This window comes from Ostrea edulis, chromosome 7 (genome assembly GCF_947568905.1).
Source record: "Ostrea edulis chromosome 7, xbOstEdul1.1, whole genome shotgun sequence".
NCBI lineage: Eukaryota > Metazoa > Mollusca > Bivalvia > Ostreida > Ostreidae > Ostrea > Ostrea edulis.
In genome coordinates this window covers 49,919,313-49,936,936 of record NC_079170.1, presented here as the reverse complement: position 1 = coordinate 49,936,936, position 17,624 = coordinate 49,919,313, and the positions used below count along the sequence as shown (strand labels likewise).

General features: G+C 36.4%; 2 protein-coding genes and 1 long non-coding RNA gene across 4 annotated transcripts in view; all 3 read left to right on the top strand.

The window, feature by feature from the left end:
- The first annotated feature begins 262 nt into the window (after positions 1-262).
- On the top strand, positions 263-11,865 carry LOC130046431 (neurogenic locus notch homolog protein 1-like). The gene is made up of 8 exons (XM_056144640.1): positions 263-390; positions 2,357-2,493; positions 2,947-3,073; positions 3,866-4,026; positions 4,874-4,992; positions 6,472-8,979; positions 9,324-9,468; positions 11,295-11,865. Exons 1-8 carry the CDS (start codon positions 337-339, stop codon positions 11,443-11,445), a joined length of 3,402 nt encoding a protein of 1,133 aa, XP_056000615.1. The 5' UTR covers positions 263-336; the 3' UTR covers positions 11,446-11,865.
- A 2,665-nt stretch (positions 11,866-14,530) lies between these two features.
- The window catches only part of LOC125656443 (fibropellin-1-like), a 29,597-nt gene continuing 26,503 nt past the window's right edge, over positions 14,531-17,624 (top strand). For both annotated transcript variants that reach the window (XR_008797080.1, XM_056144638.1), the window contains exon 1: positions 14,531-14,700. Coding sequence is in view for 1 of the 2 variants with exons in the window: in XM_056144638.1 (XP_056000613.1) it covers positions 14,647-14,700 (54 nt within the window). In the remaining variant the exon portion in view is untranslated. The remainder of the gene's footprint in view (positions 14,701-17,624) is intronic.
- LOC130048225 (uncharacterized) overlaps positions 16,619-17,624 on the top strand; it is a 1,016-nt gene continuing 10 nt past the window's right edge. The window contains exons 1-2 of the long non-coding RNA XR_008797081.1: positions 16,619-17,200; positions 17,288-17,624. The exon at positions 17,288-17,624 is cut by the window's right edge and continues 10 nt beyond it. This is a non-coding gene — a long non-coding RNA (uncharacterized LOC130048225). The remainder of the gene's footprint in view (positions 17,201-17,287) is intronic.

Genomic DNA, 17,624 nt, shown 5'->3' with positions numbered 1-17,624 from the left:
CACGCCAGATATATTAATTGGGCTTTAACTATCATCTATAGTTACATGTACTAGATTACCGGTACAAATCTTAGCAATCAGAAAATGCCCCTTGTTCTAAGCGTAATAACCCTTCTGATCATTGAAATTTTAATAAAACCATATCAAACATATTTAAGATTGTTTTTGTATAACTGCACGAAATGACCTGGAAATTGTCGTTTGACTGTCTGATCAGTTTTTACATTGCTAGGCGAGAAAATATGCAATTCAACAAGTTCAAAGTTGATAAATGCTCGAAAACAAACTATATTTGCCATAAAAAGGGGGCAGGTAACACCCCCTGTCTCTTTCGTCATGATTCGGTTGAGGGGCTGGTGGTGTCTTCTCTGCCTTTTCACTGTATCTGAGGTAAGATAGTTTCAGTGATGATATTCTTCTTTTCACTGTATAATATTCTTCTTTTCACTGTATCTGAGGTACATTTGTAAGACAGTTTCAGTGATAATATTCTTCTTTTTATAAAGTGGCAAAAAGAAAGTATAAAGTGGTGAAAACCCGGCGATATATGTAGTTAGTGAACGCTAAACAAAATGTAAACGTCAAGCTTGAATAGAATGGACATTGAACAAATAATGAAAGAGAGTTGAATGCAGATCGATCGAACGATGAGTGAGTGATGAAAGAGCGTCTTTTTATTCATTACACCGCTAAGGATTTTAAACGAAAGTTTCTTCATTATACTGATAGGCTCAATTCACTGTCAACCATCATTTTGCAGGTAGGATGATCTGCCCTTAATTCCAGAATTATAATAAAGGTGGTTTGATTGATCGATTGAATATTGTTTAACGTCCCTCTCGAGAATCTTTCACTCATATAGAGATGTCACCATTGCCTCTGATTGCCGGTGAAGGGCTGCAAAAGTTAAGCCTATGCTCGGCGCTTATGCCCTTTGAGCAGGGAGGGATCTTTATCGTACCACGCCTGCTGTGACACATGACCTAGGGTTCTGCGGTCTCATCCGAAGGACCGCCCCATTTAGTTGTCTCTGTCGACAAGCAAGAGGTACTGAGGACCTATTCTAACTCGGATCCCCACGGAATTACAGGTGGTTTGTAAGATAGTTGAGAGGAAATGATTGCCTTCATTTAATTTCAATGTAGTTTGTTCAATCTTGTTGGATCCGTTTACTAGTATGCTCAATTATATTTTGAGGAAATACGTTCTGAAAGATGGGGTTTTAATTGTAATTAAGCACGAGTATTTTAGTCTCTATATAGCATGGTCCAACAAAGGTTTTAGAGTAATTGATGGATAGACACTAAATGACAAGTGACATTAATGAACGGAATGAACGGTGAATGATCCCCGAGTAAACGCAAAAGTGACCGCAAGGCAAACGCTGCGTGAACATGGAGCGAACCCTGATAAAGAACTGAGACCTTTATAGTGAGAATGTAAAAGTACCCATTCAGTTACTGTTCAGTGACTGAGTTGCAGGGACTTTCAGTCACATCTCAGTGAACAATTAATGATCATTCAGTAAAATTGTAGGTACGATTCAATTACCTTTCATTGAGCACCCATTCACCAAGGAGAAGGCTTATATCGGATCTGCGTGCTGCCTAATCGTATTGTGTTACACATAATACAATATGTTTAAACTATTCACTCACCTTTCTGGGACCATTCAATCATTCTCCTTTGACCATTCAGTCACCTTTTAGGGATGATTTTTTTTCATCGTTCACTGACCATTCAGTTCGCTATCAGTGGCCATTCTGGAAATTCTTTGTTATCATTCTGGCAACATTTAGTCATATTTCAGTCATTAATTATTCAACCACCTTTTATTTAATTTTGAGTTCCGCTGTAGTGACTATTCAATGACCGTTTTGTGATAATTCAGTCACCATTTAGTCTTCATTCTGTCATTTTTACTGGCTTTTTAGTTCACTATCAGTAACCATTCAGACACGTTTTAGCTATCATTTAGACGTCTCCGCATGAGTGAAAAATTCTCAAGATGGAAGTTATACGATAATTATACAACCAATCACTCAATTATTAATTAAGTTATCTTTTAGTGACCATTCAGTCACCTTTTAGTGATTTTTCAGTCACAGTTTAGTGATCATTCAGTCACCTTTAAGTTATTAACCAGCTAATCTTTAGTGACTATTCTGTCACCTTTTTGTGGACATTCATTAACCTTTCAATTACCATGAGAAATTATCTCGTCTAATCCGCTGTCGTCTTTCCTAAAATAAGTTAAAATGAATTACTCCGCCTGGAATATCAATGTATTTTTAAGGATGTGTCCCCACAACAAATGAGTGAAGGGATACAGTATATCCCCCATTTATCGTTTCAGGTGAATGCTCGGATTACAGTGTATTTGCATGTGAACTCGGCAAAGCTAGATAATTCTACTCTGTTTTATGACGACTGCTGCAAGGAAGGAGAGTCTCCCTGTAACAAATGTGGTCTGAACGTACAGCTGTGTATAAGGTATTTACACTTGTCCAGTGCGATGTTTCATAAGGAAGTAACTATACGAGGGGGGGGGGGGGGGGTGTCATTATCCTGTATGTGGAACATAGTTGAATAAAAAGGTTGGGTTACTCTATATCAGTTTTGCCCACATTTCATTAATAGATATTTGACGGCATAATATTAACATATGTTGTCTGACGTAAAAAAAAAAAAAAAAAAAAAAGAAAAGAAAAAAAAAGATAACCAAATTATATAGTGTCGTTATATAAATGTACCAGTCTTTTCTTATCGGGTAATATCCAGTGTCTTTATTATTTAATGTGTTACATAATCCTACAATTATTACAAAATCCATCGCAAACTTTAACAGGCGTATGCCATTGCTGCCTATATAATCAATATATATCAAAAAGTACCTCCTGTGTTACCTTTAACATATACGCATCACTATATTGGGTCTTTACATAGGCAGGAGAGGGGGACTTGTGAGAATAGTACGACTGCATGGATCAATATGAAAGGGTTAGATGACATTGTCATCGGAAAAGACATCGGCGACAAAGAAAATCCTTTAAGCATGGAGGTCGACAAAGTGGTAAAAATATATTTCTGGTCATTTTATTGAATATTGATGAAATATGTAACAATACATTTAAAAAGTAATTTTAATGATACATACATGTATGCATATATTATATGGAACACTGCTACTCTTTTATGGCGGTTCAATGTTATGGAGATTGTGGTTTTATACATATACTCAACACCCACGAATTCAAATTTGTGTCAGATTGTTATTTAACACTGGCAATTATCAACATTATATGAGGTGAACTTCCACGAATACAGACACATTCCAGATTCACCGTGATTACTTTAATCCAATGGAAAACCGATTTGAATGGTTGACAAAATAGCTCAAAGCAGCTGCCACGTCATTAAATTTGGTCAACAGTGTAATTCTACTGATGTGTTTAGTTGGGGGGGGGGGGGGGGGGAAGATACAATCAAAATTGCAACATCTCTATGCAGACAGGCTAGTATGTTCCCGAACAATAATGCTATAGTTAAATATTTGCATTTCCAATGTTTTTGGCTTTGATGTCTCTACATATTTAAATGATAATCACTTCCGCATAAATATGCGTTGCAGTTGTAAACAATGTATGAATCTTGCTACATATACTACGTCTATTTTAACGGCGGGGAATTCCGACAATCGAACTTCAAATGTGAATACAAGAAATGTTTTTTTTTGAAAATGCATGATGATATGAACTGCGACGCTCCACACGTGATGCGCTTCATGAAGTATGCCGGCATATGAAATTTGTTTTTGAAATATCTAGTCCTTGACACGTGACTTGGGTCATTTCCTACTTTTCAGATTTCCCCATCTACATATCTACAAGTAACGGTTTACAATAACGATTCGACAACATTATATCTAAACCACACAGTAAAGCAGCAGTGGACGATGGGAAGTCAGTATCTTCTCGGTGAGAATACGTACGAGACATTCTCTGTGAACAGTGGAAATCACATACAGTAAGTGTAGTGTTTTCTTACTCAATCAGAATTATTGATTATACAAAATGCGCATGTGAAATGTTTTTAAAAATCGAATCCTAATATTGAAATAGATTCCCTTTTTAAATTTTTTTTACATACGACCGATCGCGTGTTTTCCCTCTGTTTACAGTTATATTTCAAACATAGCTAACGCACTTTTGTGATAAAGTTTTTCTTTCCAGTGTTTTACTATAGCATAAATCTAAGCTGTGTAATATACAATATGTACATATATATTAGGAACTTCTTTACCTTTTGAATTCACTTTAGATAAATGAAAATGCAGTCATTATGAATCGGAATAAGTAGAAAAGGGATCCTCTTGAGTCGGAATTATACATATGCAAACAGTGCAAACCCTTGTAGTGGCTGAGAAGGGTGCGTGTGTGTCCAAACACCCCCTCCCTTTGTGTAACTATATACATGTATACTGTCATAGACTTCAATGTCAAGGTATCAAAAACTAATTAGTAATACATGTACAAATCTATGTACATGTAGCAATATATTTAATGAATGTTGTATAATTATAAAAGTAATGTAAATCCCTGGTTGTTTAACATTACATTATTATAGAGTAATTTCAGGATCACCACGGTCGCTTTGAACCAGTAAATACGTAACAATAACTGATACGTCATTTACTTCGGACAGCTATTGTGACGTATTTTCTCAGTGATCCTAGCATGATTGTATACTCAAACTCCCCGTCGAGGCCTTATTACGTCACCTACGAATGGTTTGTGAGCAAACGAACTCTGGTGGAAGTTTGATTGTATACTATGTTTCATACTGAATTTGATATTCATACGTGCTTATTCAGAGTAGGCCTAACATCCTGGTATGTGTGCACGGAGGGCTATCACGGCGCAGAGTGCAGTGTGTATTGTCAGGGAAATCCCAGAAAATGCGTTGTAAACGGGACGACTTACTGCAGGAACGGTAGGCTGATTAACATACACCATTCCAAGTTTGATTAATATTTTCCTTTTTTGATGAATCTTCATATAGGGAATGGTAACTCTTCTTTAATGGCTGGTTTAATCTTGAAACCAGTTGGTGAAAATCGATCTTTTCAACTGTGCTTGCCACCGGGCGTGCATGATGGCCTTCGCACGAAATTATCAGTTTTTACAACGAAAACACCAGTAACGTGTTTCACAGGCGTATAGACACTGTATATTTATCGAAGTCTGCAGGGGGAAATTATACGGTATTAAATCTGAGTACTAGTATTGATATATTGATGTCTCTGATTCGATAAGCAAGAGCTTGTTCTGTGTATGTTCAGTTTTTAAGTTGATGTTACAGGGATTTCAATAGTCTCGTGTAAAATTAACATTTCGCAAAATTTATGGCCATTATAACGATCTAATTTACCCATACAACCTGTAATTGGGTAAGATGCTGTCTGATATGTTACATACTTATTGTTAGTCCGTTCTTTACACACTGATTTTGACTACGGGAAACTTTGTTTATCCGAGCAAGATACGGGCTCACGGCGGTTGTGAATAGTCGACAGGGGATGCTTACTTCTCCTAGGTGGCAAGGTCCACCTCTGGTATGTCCAGGGGTTAGTGTTTGCCCTTTTCTTAATTTCGTATTCTTTATAGGAGTTATGAGATTGATTACTGGTCGTTATCTTCACCTTTTCATAAAATTATTTGATTGATTGATAACTATTTTACGCCGTTTTGGCAATATTTCAGCCATCTTACAGCGGTTAACTACTAGTAATTGAAATATATTTGTTTGTGTTTGAGTCAATGTGAGGGGACTTAACACAATATTAATTGATTCACAATACTGGTAAAAAAAATTCACAAAGAAAATATGTAGTTAATGGTATACACACAATATGATAATGAAGTATCTGTGAAATGCTTAATAACACGAATCATTGGCTTATAAGCTGATCTCATTAGTCAGCACTATAACTGAAATATGATAATTAATGGAAACACTATACATTGTACCTGGCAAAGATAAACAAATATGACTTAATTGCTCCGAAACGGACCATTTTAAGAACCCTCCCTTCCTTCTCACTAAAATTTGTAAGTCATAAATCATCGGAATGTATTAACTTACGTGTGTCAAGTAGACATGTTTTATAAAAATCAAATAGGGATTTGTTAAGGATCAGTTTTGGACCTCGGGATTACAAAAGAATGTGGCACACGAAGCACAAGCGTGATGCTTACTCCTCCTAGGCACCTGATCCCATCGCTGGTGTGTCCAGGGGTCCGTGTTTGCCCAACTATCTATTTGTATTGCTTGTAGGAGTTATGAGATTGATCACTGTTCGTTATCTTCACCTTGCATTGATATTGTTCAATTGTTATAAATTAGTAAATGCAATGAAATACATTATGGTGTAAGGAATTGTAGTAAGTTTTTCATCTCTCTGTTGTATAGGGTGGCGAGGAAAAGATTGTGATGAAAATATTGACGAATGTGCCGAAGACGTGTGCGCTAACGGTGCAGGAGTATGCACTGACACAGGGGGTGGTTTCGTATGTGATTGTGGTCAACATATGTATGGGAAACAATGTGTGATGGACAATGATGAATGTTTGGATTTCCCTTGTAATGCAGGTACATGTATTAACACCATAGGAGGATACAAGTGCATTTGTCTTCAAGGTACCACTGGTCAAAACTGTGAATTGTTAGCGTCATCAACATGCACGCAATCCACGTGTAAAAACCATGGGGCCTGCTCGGTATTTCATGATTTAGCACGGTGCTCCTGTGAGCCATACTTCCATGGCCCTGACTGTTCGTTGCATTGCACGAAGTATTGCCTTAACGGAGGATCATGCATAAATGATGGGATATATCCTAGATGCATTTGTTCCCCGGGTTTCAAGGGCGACCACTGTGAAATACAAGACCTATGCTTCAAACATATTTGTGATAACAACGCAATTTGCAGTCAAAATGGTACTTCGCTATATTGCGAATGTAAGAAACACACAGATGGGGATAAATGTCAGTATTACGATCGTTGTTATGATAGACCTTGTCAACATGGTGGTCAGTGCAGCTATAAAGGCCGTGAAGAGTATCAATGCAATTGCACAGGAAATTGGACAGGTAAAAACTGCGAGAATTTTGACTGTGATGAGGTAAGTCCATGTCTGCATGGTGGAACATGTCGCCAAACATCTTTGCAATCTGGTTTTAACTGCACTTGCCGTCCTGGCTACTATGGTACCTACTGCGAACAAGTTGACGCATGCTATAATAACGGCCACAAAAATCCTTGTTTACATGGGTCTATGTGCATAAGACAAGGCAGCGATTTTGAATGCCAATGTGTTCCTGGATTTATGGGTAAAACATGTGAACATATTGACCATTGCTTTCGTAGCCATGCTCCCTGTTTTCATGGAGGAACTTGTGTCTCATCTAAACATCATCATGGCGACTACACATGCAAATGTACAAGCGCCTGGATGGGAGATCAATGTGAGGATGATGTCGACGAATGCCTTTATTATCCATGCGGAGTCCAGGGTACGTGTAACAATACAGTAGGTGGATTCAAATGTCAATGCAGCCCTTCCTGGACTGGTGAACATTGCGAAACACTCATTGATTCCTGTAAGGATATGCCCTGTAAGAACAATGGTTCTTGCAGTGAGTTTGGGAATCTGTATCTCTGTACCTGCTCACCCCAGTGGAAGGGAAGTCATTGTGAAACAGATGTTGATGAATGCAGCGACAGTCCGTGCAAAAACAATGCGACATGCAAGAATACGATCGGGGGATACAAATGTGAATGTAAACCAGGTTTTAACGGTACATATTGCGATGAGGATATTGATGAATGTGCAAATGATATAGATCCCTGCGGAAATACCTCTTTATGTATAAACACGTTGGGGTCTTACCAATGTCATTACAATTGTTCTAGTGTGAAATGTTACCACAACAAACAGTGTCATCTAAATGGAGCGTTGCCAAGTTGTCAGTGTTCAAATAACGGAGACGATATGAAGTGGACAGGGCCTGTCTGCGACGATCGTGACTACTGCGCTGAAAAGAAATGCGGCAAAAATTCAGATTGTAACAACCTGATCGACGGTTATATTTGTCACTACGATCCATGTAGTAGCTCTCCCTGTTCAAATAATGGAACATGTCACAAATATCACAATCATTTTACTTGTAAATGTGATCCCGAATGGACAGGTGTAAATTGTAGTATCATCAACCATTGTTTCAATAACTCATGTCATCATGGTCAGTGCGTGAATAAAATGTACGTTGAGTTGGGTTATGAATGCAAGTGCGAACCTGGATGGAAAGGCGCATTTTGTAACGAAACAGACCATTGTTTTCCAGAGCCATGCAATCAGCACGGGAAGTGTATCAGCTTGAATAACACCTATGAATGTCGGTGCGACTCTAACTGGACTGGGATCAACTGCGCAAATGAAAATTACTGTGAACTAGAGAGACTCATATTGGGCGAAAGTCCATGCCAGAACGATGGAGATTGCAGTAATAATATTGATAATTCCAATTACACGTGCAACTGTACAGAAGACTTCTATGGAGTACATTGTGAATTTTCCAATTACTGCACACAACAACCATGTAAAAATGGTGCAACATGTAGAAATGATGAGATATCCGGCTATACGTGTGAGTGTACAATTGGCTTTAATGGGACTAATTGTTCGACGGAGATTGATTACTGTTTAAATAGTCCATGTCAGCACAACGGGACGTGCAGTTCTCGGCGATACGGATACTACTGCCATTGTGTCAGCGGATACATAGGGAGGGAATGTCAAGATGATTTGGACGAATGCAAACTAGACTACTGTCCACCGGCATCTACCTGTTACAATACAATTGGTGGATTTAAGTGTGCCTGGGAATCCCAAAGTGGACGAACCCGAAGATCAAAAAGTAAATCGAACATTAATTTAACACGTGTACATTGTAATATATTATTCCTTGGTAAGGCAAATGGTTCAAGAATGAATGTTAAAAGTAAATACTGGTCTTGCACTTCCGAACCTTTTTCTTACTTGAATTAAGAACAAAATATGTCATGATATCACGTGGTATAAAAATGTTGACCATGACTTTGGTATATTATAATTTTTATCACTCCGGGAAAAACAAATTCGTAAACGAACGATTGTTAGTCTTTCTAATTATTTTCATCTTATATCATGAAGATGGACATTATTTCACAAACTGTATTCATCGTTTGTAAGAGATATCACACTCTTTTCCCTTTCTTTCAGAAGAATTCAGACAAAATCTGATCTTGTCTGATAAGGTTAGATCTCTTCCCCTGTCTTCTTTACTGAAATACATCAGATTCCTCGTACAGTCCACAGCATGCGGTACAACCGGGAGGTTTCAGCCTTTAGACATCATTGTTGACAGGTATGCATGATTTATTTTTCTTATCGAATTGATCAAGCTATTCCAACACACTTTTTAAATAATATTATTACCCTGTTTGCCCTCTAAGTATGGTCACTTCTCTTTCGTTGATGCAGTTCAGGCATGTATTCTACAATACAAAATCAGTTTACTATGGAAACACTCAGTGACAATAACTTTACAATTCCAAAGCAAGAACAAACGGAATTTAATACAATTCCTTTATGTTTAAGAGGATTCAATATTAGATTAAAGAATGTTGATTGCGACAATTTTGAAAATAAAAGTGCAAAAGGGTTTAATGATAATTTTTTTCTATTTCACCAGTAAGCACATCGATATTTTTTTTTTTAAATTTCCTTATTTTCCATATTTCTGTATATCCAAAATATTCTTTGTAAAAATCATGATTGAATTTCAATGAGGAATGAACTACAGTGTAATCAAGTCACTAGTTTCATATTTAAATGGTATAATAATCTACGGTATTTTCCAGACGTGGATTAGATTTAGATTGGTTGATCATTTATTGTTTAACGTCCGCTCGAGAATTTTTCACTCATATGGCGACGTCACCATTGCCAGTGATGGGCTGCAAAATTTAGGCATATGCTCGGCACTTACGGTCTTTGAGCAGGAAGGAATCTTTATAGTGCCACACCTGCTGTGCCTTTTACGATCTCATCCAAAAGGACCGCCCCATTTAGTCGCCTCTTACTACAAGCAAGGGGTACTGAGGACCTATTCTAACCCGGATACCCACGGAATGATTATGTCTTACTAGTTCTATTAGAATATACAGTAAAAACTACTCCTCAAACAATAGAATATAAAGCTTTATTTTTCTTAATAATTCTCACATGTCACGTTAAGTCACACGCGGAAAAGATAAGAGTCGAGATCTAACGATGCCATGGCTTGGGTCAACCATGTTATAATATGATATCGGGGTATATTGTCGCACTTTGGGGTATTCGTGTTCAACAACACGTGTTGTATTTTATAACGAATTCTCTGCCTCAAAAACATTGTAATCTAACATTTGTTTTCGACAAACATACTTGGCAAGTCTGCTATGAAAATAACATCGCCTATAAAACCTGCAGAGATTGAGATCAGAATTAATTTTGGAATAGTTTTATGTACCCAAGTGACCGTTAAACCTATATAGACCCAAATCGAACTTAATTCAATTTGAAAGATATTAGAACGACCTTAAATTGTAAATTAATTACTATCGGCATAATCTGTGCTACCCTTGTGAACAATGTGCATACCACGAATAACGAAATTCATGTACTACCAATCTAGCTTTAGTTTTTTTCCATCATATTTGAGTTTAAATATTATGTACAAAATTAATACAGAATTGATATGAAGGAAACTTTTTCTCTGACGTTTATAATTTTTGTCTATGAATGTGCCCCCTGTACATTACTATACTTTTCTATGCACATTGGCATCAATATATTCACAGTTTAGGGTATTTGTAATTCTGGACCGGTTGCTTAATTGTGAAAGGCACATTCTCTGCAACAGAGAGTCTCGACCCCGACAACGCGTCAAACCTAAGATGTTAACATAGGTAATGCCCGTTTCTTTACTAAGCATCCGACATCAGAGGTAAAGTCATAAGTATATGACCTTTGATAAAACGATATACATTGTCACTGTAAACAAATCTCGCTGTTACGACCTTGATCGCCAAGCATGAAAAGGTGAAGAAAACGAACAGTGATCAATCTCATAATTCTTACAGGTACAATATCATGAATCTTACTAATATATAGATATATATATATATACATAATTTTCATCTTTTTCAGTATCGGTATAGAATTTGACTACATAGTGAGCTGTCCTCAGACTGCGATCTCCCGAAATCTCTGGAGCATGAATGAAGATACACGTTCCCTCATGCGAGACGTCTGCCCTGACAATGTCTGTGTTACGCTTGTGGACTCTATCATTGTCTGAAAACTGTTATACAGAAAGATTATTCAGTAAATGAATGCATTTCAATATAGGTCCCATAGAGAAATATAATTTTAATTCAAGAAAACGATAATTTAAAAATGAAATTCGTACATGAATAAGAGAGCTTTAACATTGGATACATAGGATTAGTTCACAAATTCTTGATAGATTTTTGCTGGCGTTTTATTTTATGACGAGATAGATCAAAATCTATCACCGAGTGCATATGTTATCTGATATGAAATGAACGTTTCTGAAGCATTCTCTGTAACTCAGCTGTGATTATTGGATATGACTGATGCATCAATGAATACAAAATACATGTAAACATTAAGATAAATTGAGAGATCGATAAATTTGAACATTTTCTTGAAGTATTTGATATTGATGAGAATAATGAATAAAATGATCAAATCAAAATGATTTCGACTTACTAGAGAAAAAGACAGAGAATTAGACAGAGTACAAGAATTGATTCAGTCAACCTTCAGACTTGGTATATCTTTGCTAGAATAATTCAACTGTAGCTAAAATAATGGGTATGTACTCTTTCGATATTTCATATACCTAAGTTAGAAATTGTTGCAAAAGGTCCAGAAACTACATTTGGCACAACTTTCCACAAATCTCTGTGGCGAGAGTTTAAACTTGATCTCTAAATCACACTAAATTTCAGCTTACTAACTCAAATCATCATGAAAACAATCTGGAAAAGTACATGTATATGCGGCACAAAGTTCGATAAATCATGTAAAAATCATTAATACTTTGATTTGTAAGTATATATATTAGTAAATCACATATGAAATCTCAGCTCCCAAAATAAAGGAATGGTGAAAAATTCCGGAAAACAAAAATTGAAGAAGTTCATTCAACCATGACACCACACTTTTTGTTATAATAGGTAAACCGAAACAAAAGTCAAACTTGATCTGTATCTACTCATTAGGTTAGCACATGTTAAATTCAGATTCCTTAAGTTAAAGGTCCGAAAAACTTCATATTCGGCAGAAAGTCCCATATGATGATACTTCTCGTACAAATCATTTAGACGTGACGAAACGTAGAGATACAGTAGTGATTTATCAATTGTATGTTGTTTAACGACCCACTTGAGAATTTTTCACTCATATGGAGACGTCACCATTGCCGGTGAAGGGCTGCAAACTTTAGGCCTATGCTCGGCGCTTACGGGGGAATCGTTTACAGATTTGCAACTTCTTTACTCAAAGCATCATGCAAAAAGTGCGGTAAACCAAGTGGGAGAAACAGACAAATAGGACAACTATATTCTCCTTTAGTTTCACCAGTAGGGAACTAATAATAACACGCTTTTTTTTGGAACACCAGTGGCTTATGCAAGTCACATGACTCTCATAATGAACCAATTGCAAACAGTGGTGTCTAACGTAGTCTCCATATCGGCGAAAAATTCTCGAGAGGGACGTCAAGCAAGATACAATCAATCAATCAAGAAAAATTAACTAGAGATTGAAACTGCGTGACTTTGACTTACTTGAGAACGAATAGGTCATATTTTGAAGACGTGTGCTGATCTATTTGATAAATTACCTAAATTAGTATTGTTAGTATTTCACTAAATAAACATTGGAATATTAAATTTAATCAACGAAATGTTTTGAAAATGTGTTTACAAAGTAACTGAAAAAGTGAACATATCAAACAGCGCTTAACCTCATAAAAATATCATAATTACATAAAAACGTTGATGTCATAATTATAATAGTGTAAACATTAATTCTTAGATTGACTATAAAAGTTTTGATATTTTAATTACTTTATAGATTAATGTATAAACATGTATAATTTCGATCCCTTTAGTTTTTTTCTTGTTAAGTATGTTTCTCAGGGTGTTAGGGAATCGGTTGATATAGCACTTAAAAACCCTCTCCGCCCCTGTGCATTTCAACAATCTAGACTGTATGTTATGCAAATAAACACACAATCTTCGTCAGTTGATATTTGAACGTTATCAACCTCTTCCGTAAAAGTTTATGATTAGTTTTCATGAAATTTGGTATAAAGTATTTACCTGTATGGAGGACGAGGGACAAAATTGTAAATATTTTGGTCACTGAATCCTTGTTATCTGAGGGATGGAGTAAAAACCTCAAACAGTTCTGTAATATTTAAATCTCTATTTATTTACTAAGGGACATGTAACAGATAAGCTGTTTGCAAAGTCATGCTCAACAACGATGCTTCAAAGTGTGAAAATCACTACCTCTGATTCAGACATTCTGGTGCTGGGGCGGGGCTTTATACATGTAGCTCATAAAGTGGAAATGTATTCTTTAAAAATCTCCCTCAGAGAACCGAATTGAGTACATGTAAGGGAAGGAAACGCTACCCAAATAGCGAAATGTATAGAGGTTCATTTCAAAAGATGGGACTTTAAGGCACATATAGTTAAAATACATCATTTCTTTTAAAAATGCCTTGACCCCTGGGCATCAAACGAACTAAATGGATGAAAGGGGCCTCTATGAGTGATTTTTTTTATCGAATGGGACATACAAAGGCAAACAAACAAAACTTATGTGAGTATGAGTTAGATCGTTAGTCGGTAGAAATTTCAAAACATTAATTTTTATGAATTAAAAGTGTTGATTTTTAGATTAGGTATAACACTGGTATACGGTTTATGTAATTCCATGGGCTCACTTTATTCTAGAATATTGAATCTATCTCGACTTATCAAATTATGAAAGGGTCTGGAAAAATAAGACTTAGTGATATTTTAGCTATAATCACCTCTGATAACAAATAATATCACTTGACAACCACGAACTGGGGATCTTGTACAAATGTCCACCTTTAACACCAGTAACACGGGTAGATCAAACTGCACATTTTGTGCTATTAGGGCGCCGTTAAAACCAATAGACTAATTCTTGTTGTCCCATGGACATCAAATTCCTCTACAAGCAGGACGCAATGAGGTGGGTAAATGTGTAACGCGAAATCAAATATCTATCCTTTTAAACCTGTGTGGCGAAAAACTATTTGATAACCTTCAATCACATAGAATGTAACTCCAGATATTTATTTGTAGACTGATAAAACATGGGGCGAAATTGGAATGTTCAAACATAAACCATGTCCTATCAAAGCCATATTTCTTCGTTGTAAGACTGAAACACTGCGGGCGTTTTTAATTTGACTGAGGAGGTTTTAATCATGTTTATTAGAGGATTATTCCAATTCCTTTTGTTGATGTGCCTGATCACCAAGGTAAAATACATTAAATATCACGCAAAGGGAATAATTACCCGCGTTACTTAGAGCTAAATCTTAATCTCCAACAAACGCTTATGCGCACTGTATTCAAGATGTTCGTGATTGCATGCTTGGCATGCTGACAATATGAATATGTGAAGTACGCATAATTCAATCTAAACAGATCGGGTCAGGCCAAAGAAAAATATATCCCTAGCCTTTTATTTGTGTGATAGATGACACTTCACGATACGGTAGATGTATGCATGTATTATGAAATGAATTCCGAAGTTGCATTTGCTGATTGCTAGTAAAAGAAAAAGTAAAAGGTTAAAATGTTTTGTTTCATACATGTTGAGAGTTATCTTTCCTAGTATGCCAAAATGTGCATTTTCTATACTTTTTCTATCTTATCGTAAACATATGTGTGATCTTTTTCATAATACAAAATAGACAAGCATTCTGAGAGTATTGCATAGTAATACATATTCCCCTACCGGTCACAAAAATTATTGAACCGCAACAGTATTTCAAGTTCATTATGCAGGTTATGGTAAAGGGAAAATTGGGTACAAAGACTAGACCAGGAAATTCAAAATTGATCTTTAACTTGTTATGGCAAAGCAATGTACCAAATATCAGATGAACATCTGTAAGCACAACGAAAAAGTCCAGAAACTGATAATTCATGCTATTTGTTCTAAATCCAGGGGCAATCAATCTTGAAAAATCAACGGACCAAAACCAAATTTGCACTTGATCTTTAACTTTTTATGGCAAAGCAATTTGCTATATATCAAATGAATATCTTCAAGCACAACAAAGAGTCCGGAAAACTGAAAAATCATTCTATTTTTCTACGTCCAAGGGCCTTAAATTCGTGAAAATCAACGAACCAAGACGAAATTATAACTTGAACTTGCAAAGCAATGTACCAAATATGAAATAAATACCTGCAAGAACAGGGAAGAAAAATGTGGAAAACTGGACTGACGAACAGACGGACAGAGTGCAAACCTAAAGTCCCCTTCTACTTCATCGGTAGGGGACTAATGATACTTTACATTAGCAATTAATAGAAACAAAATCGTAAGAATATACTTGGTTACTTGATTAGAGAACACAACAACGTTGAGTATAAAGTAAAATAAAACATAAAGACGCATCTCCTTTCAAAGCACTCGCGGAAGAATAAAAATTAGTAATACCTGTATATCCCCTGTTCTTTTAGTCTAGCTGAATAGCACAGTGGTTAAATTGTATAACTGCCAATCTTGCATCATGGATTTGAAACTATAGCACAGGATTAAATTTTTCATGTTACTTTCTACTCAAACTGCATTACTTTCATCAACTATAGGAGGTTATATTGAAAAGTGAAAATATCAAACAGTGAATCTCATAAATATAAAACTTAGGGTAGGGGAAGCACGGAAACCTGCGCATGCCAGAAGTGAGATCACGTGCCTAGAGGGAGTAAACACCCCCTGTTTACCTGTCACATCCGCCGTGAGCACTATATCAAGGTCAGATCAACGGAGTAATCCGTAGTCAAAATTAGTATGTAATAAACGTCCTACCTAACTGTATGACGCACATCAGACAATATTCGACCTAACAACTAGTTGTATTTGCAAATACGATCATTATAACGACCATCTAATTAACGAAATACTGATTTTAATCAGGACTGTTGAAAGCCCTGTAACATCAACATCAACTTATTTGTCAGAAGCTTGCCTCGACTTAAAAAAATTGAACATACACAGAACTTGCTCTTGCGTATCGAATCAGTTGAGACATAAATAACATATGCAGGTGATTTAAGAAATAAGGTATCATTTAAAAATATTTATCGGGATATAAATACGGGTTGGTCACGTGATCAAATTCCATAAAGCCCGAAGGGCTTTATGGAAAATTTGATCATGTACCAACCCGTATTTATATCCCGATAAATATTTTTAAATGATATCTTATTACTTATATTTACATTTTTGGTCGGTAACATTGCTGAATTGTGTTAACAACACGTTTCCATACATTTCAAATTGTTGACGTCCACAACGAAGCGTCATAGATGTTCAAAATGACGACAACACAAAACAAAGTTCTATAAAATGAAGAACTGTTTTAATTATTAAGACGCTAGAAAGCAAGTATATCAACATATACTTATACATTAACTCGGGAGTATATAATGGAAAACTCTTCCATGTGTCTAATTTTAGGGGGTGGGGGAATTATGATTTAAACGGGAATGCGCAGTGTTACACTTAGAGTTGTGATGCGCTTTGACTTTTGAAAAGTGAAGACGTTGAAGACCGACTTTGAAAGATATTCTGTGGATATTACGGAGTTAACAGAAGACTGAGATGGAGGAACATGAAGAACAGGGCGGCAGTCGTCAGGTGTAGGCAAATTATTTATAGACAGGACAGCTCGACAGAGGACGCAGCTCAGATGAATCTCCGGAAAGAACTGAACATCGCAGAGAATGTGGAACTGCACGAAGGTAAGGGACGGTTTGGATTTGGATATGTAATTATTGATAGATGAGCTCACTGAACGCTTCTTCTGACTCGATAATTTTTTGTAATAGGTTGTTAACGACGCCTCGCTTCGATGTCCCGACATAAACTTGGAAACCGACATCAAGCACTATGGCTGCTGTGGCACGGAAGCAGTGTGGTGTGTAGGTCTTAATGCACTTTGACGACTTATCGGCCATACATCCTGTGAACGACCTTTTTGCTAAAGCCTAATGTCATCGTCTAGCAGTAGGTACAATTCCGCATCACCGATGACCAAGGTGAAGTAGCAGACGAAATTTTAGACATACATTAGGCCTAGTAGGCTAGTAACTAAAGACATTGTTTACAGTTATGATTTTATCAATTATTGATGAAAGTCCACTGCTTGGAATACAAATAAAACCG

Excerpts from the sequence above, each read along its gene's own strand:
- LOC130046431 (XM_056144640.1), top strand. The coding sequence starts at position 337 with ATGATTCGGTTGAGGGGCTGGTGGTGTCTTCTCTGCCTTTTCACTGTA. Across the intron at positions 4,993-6,471 it reads GACGACTTACTGCAGGAACG|GGTGGCGAGGAAAAGATTGT; the intron begins GTAGGCTGATTA and ends TCTGTTGTATAG. Across the intron at positions 9,469-11,294 it reads TTAGACATCATTGTTGACAG|TATCGGTATAGAATTTGACT; the intron begins GTATGCATGATT and ends CATCTTTTTCAG.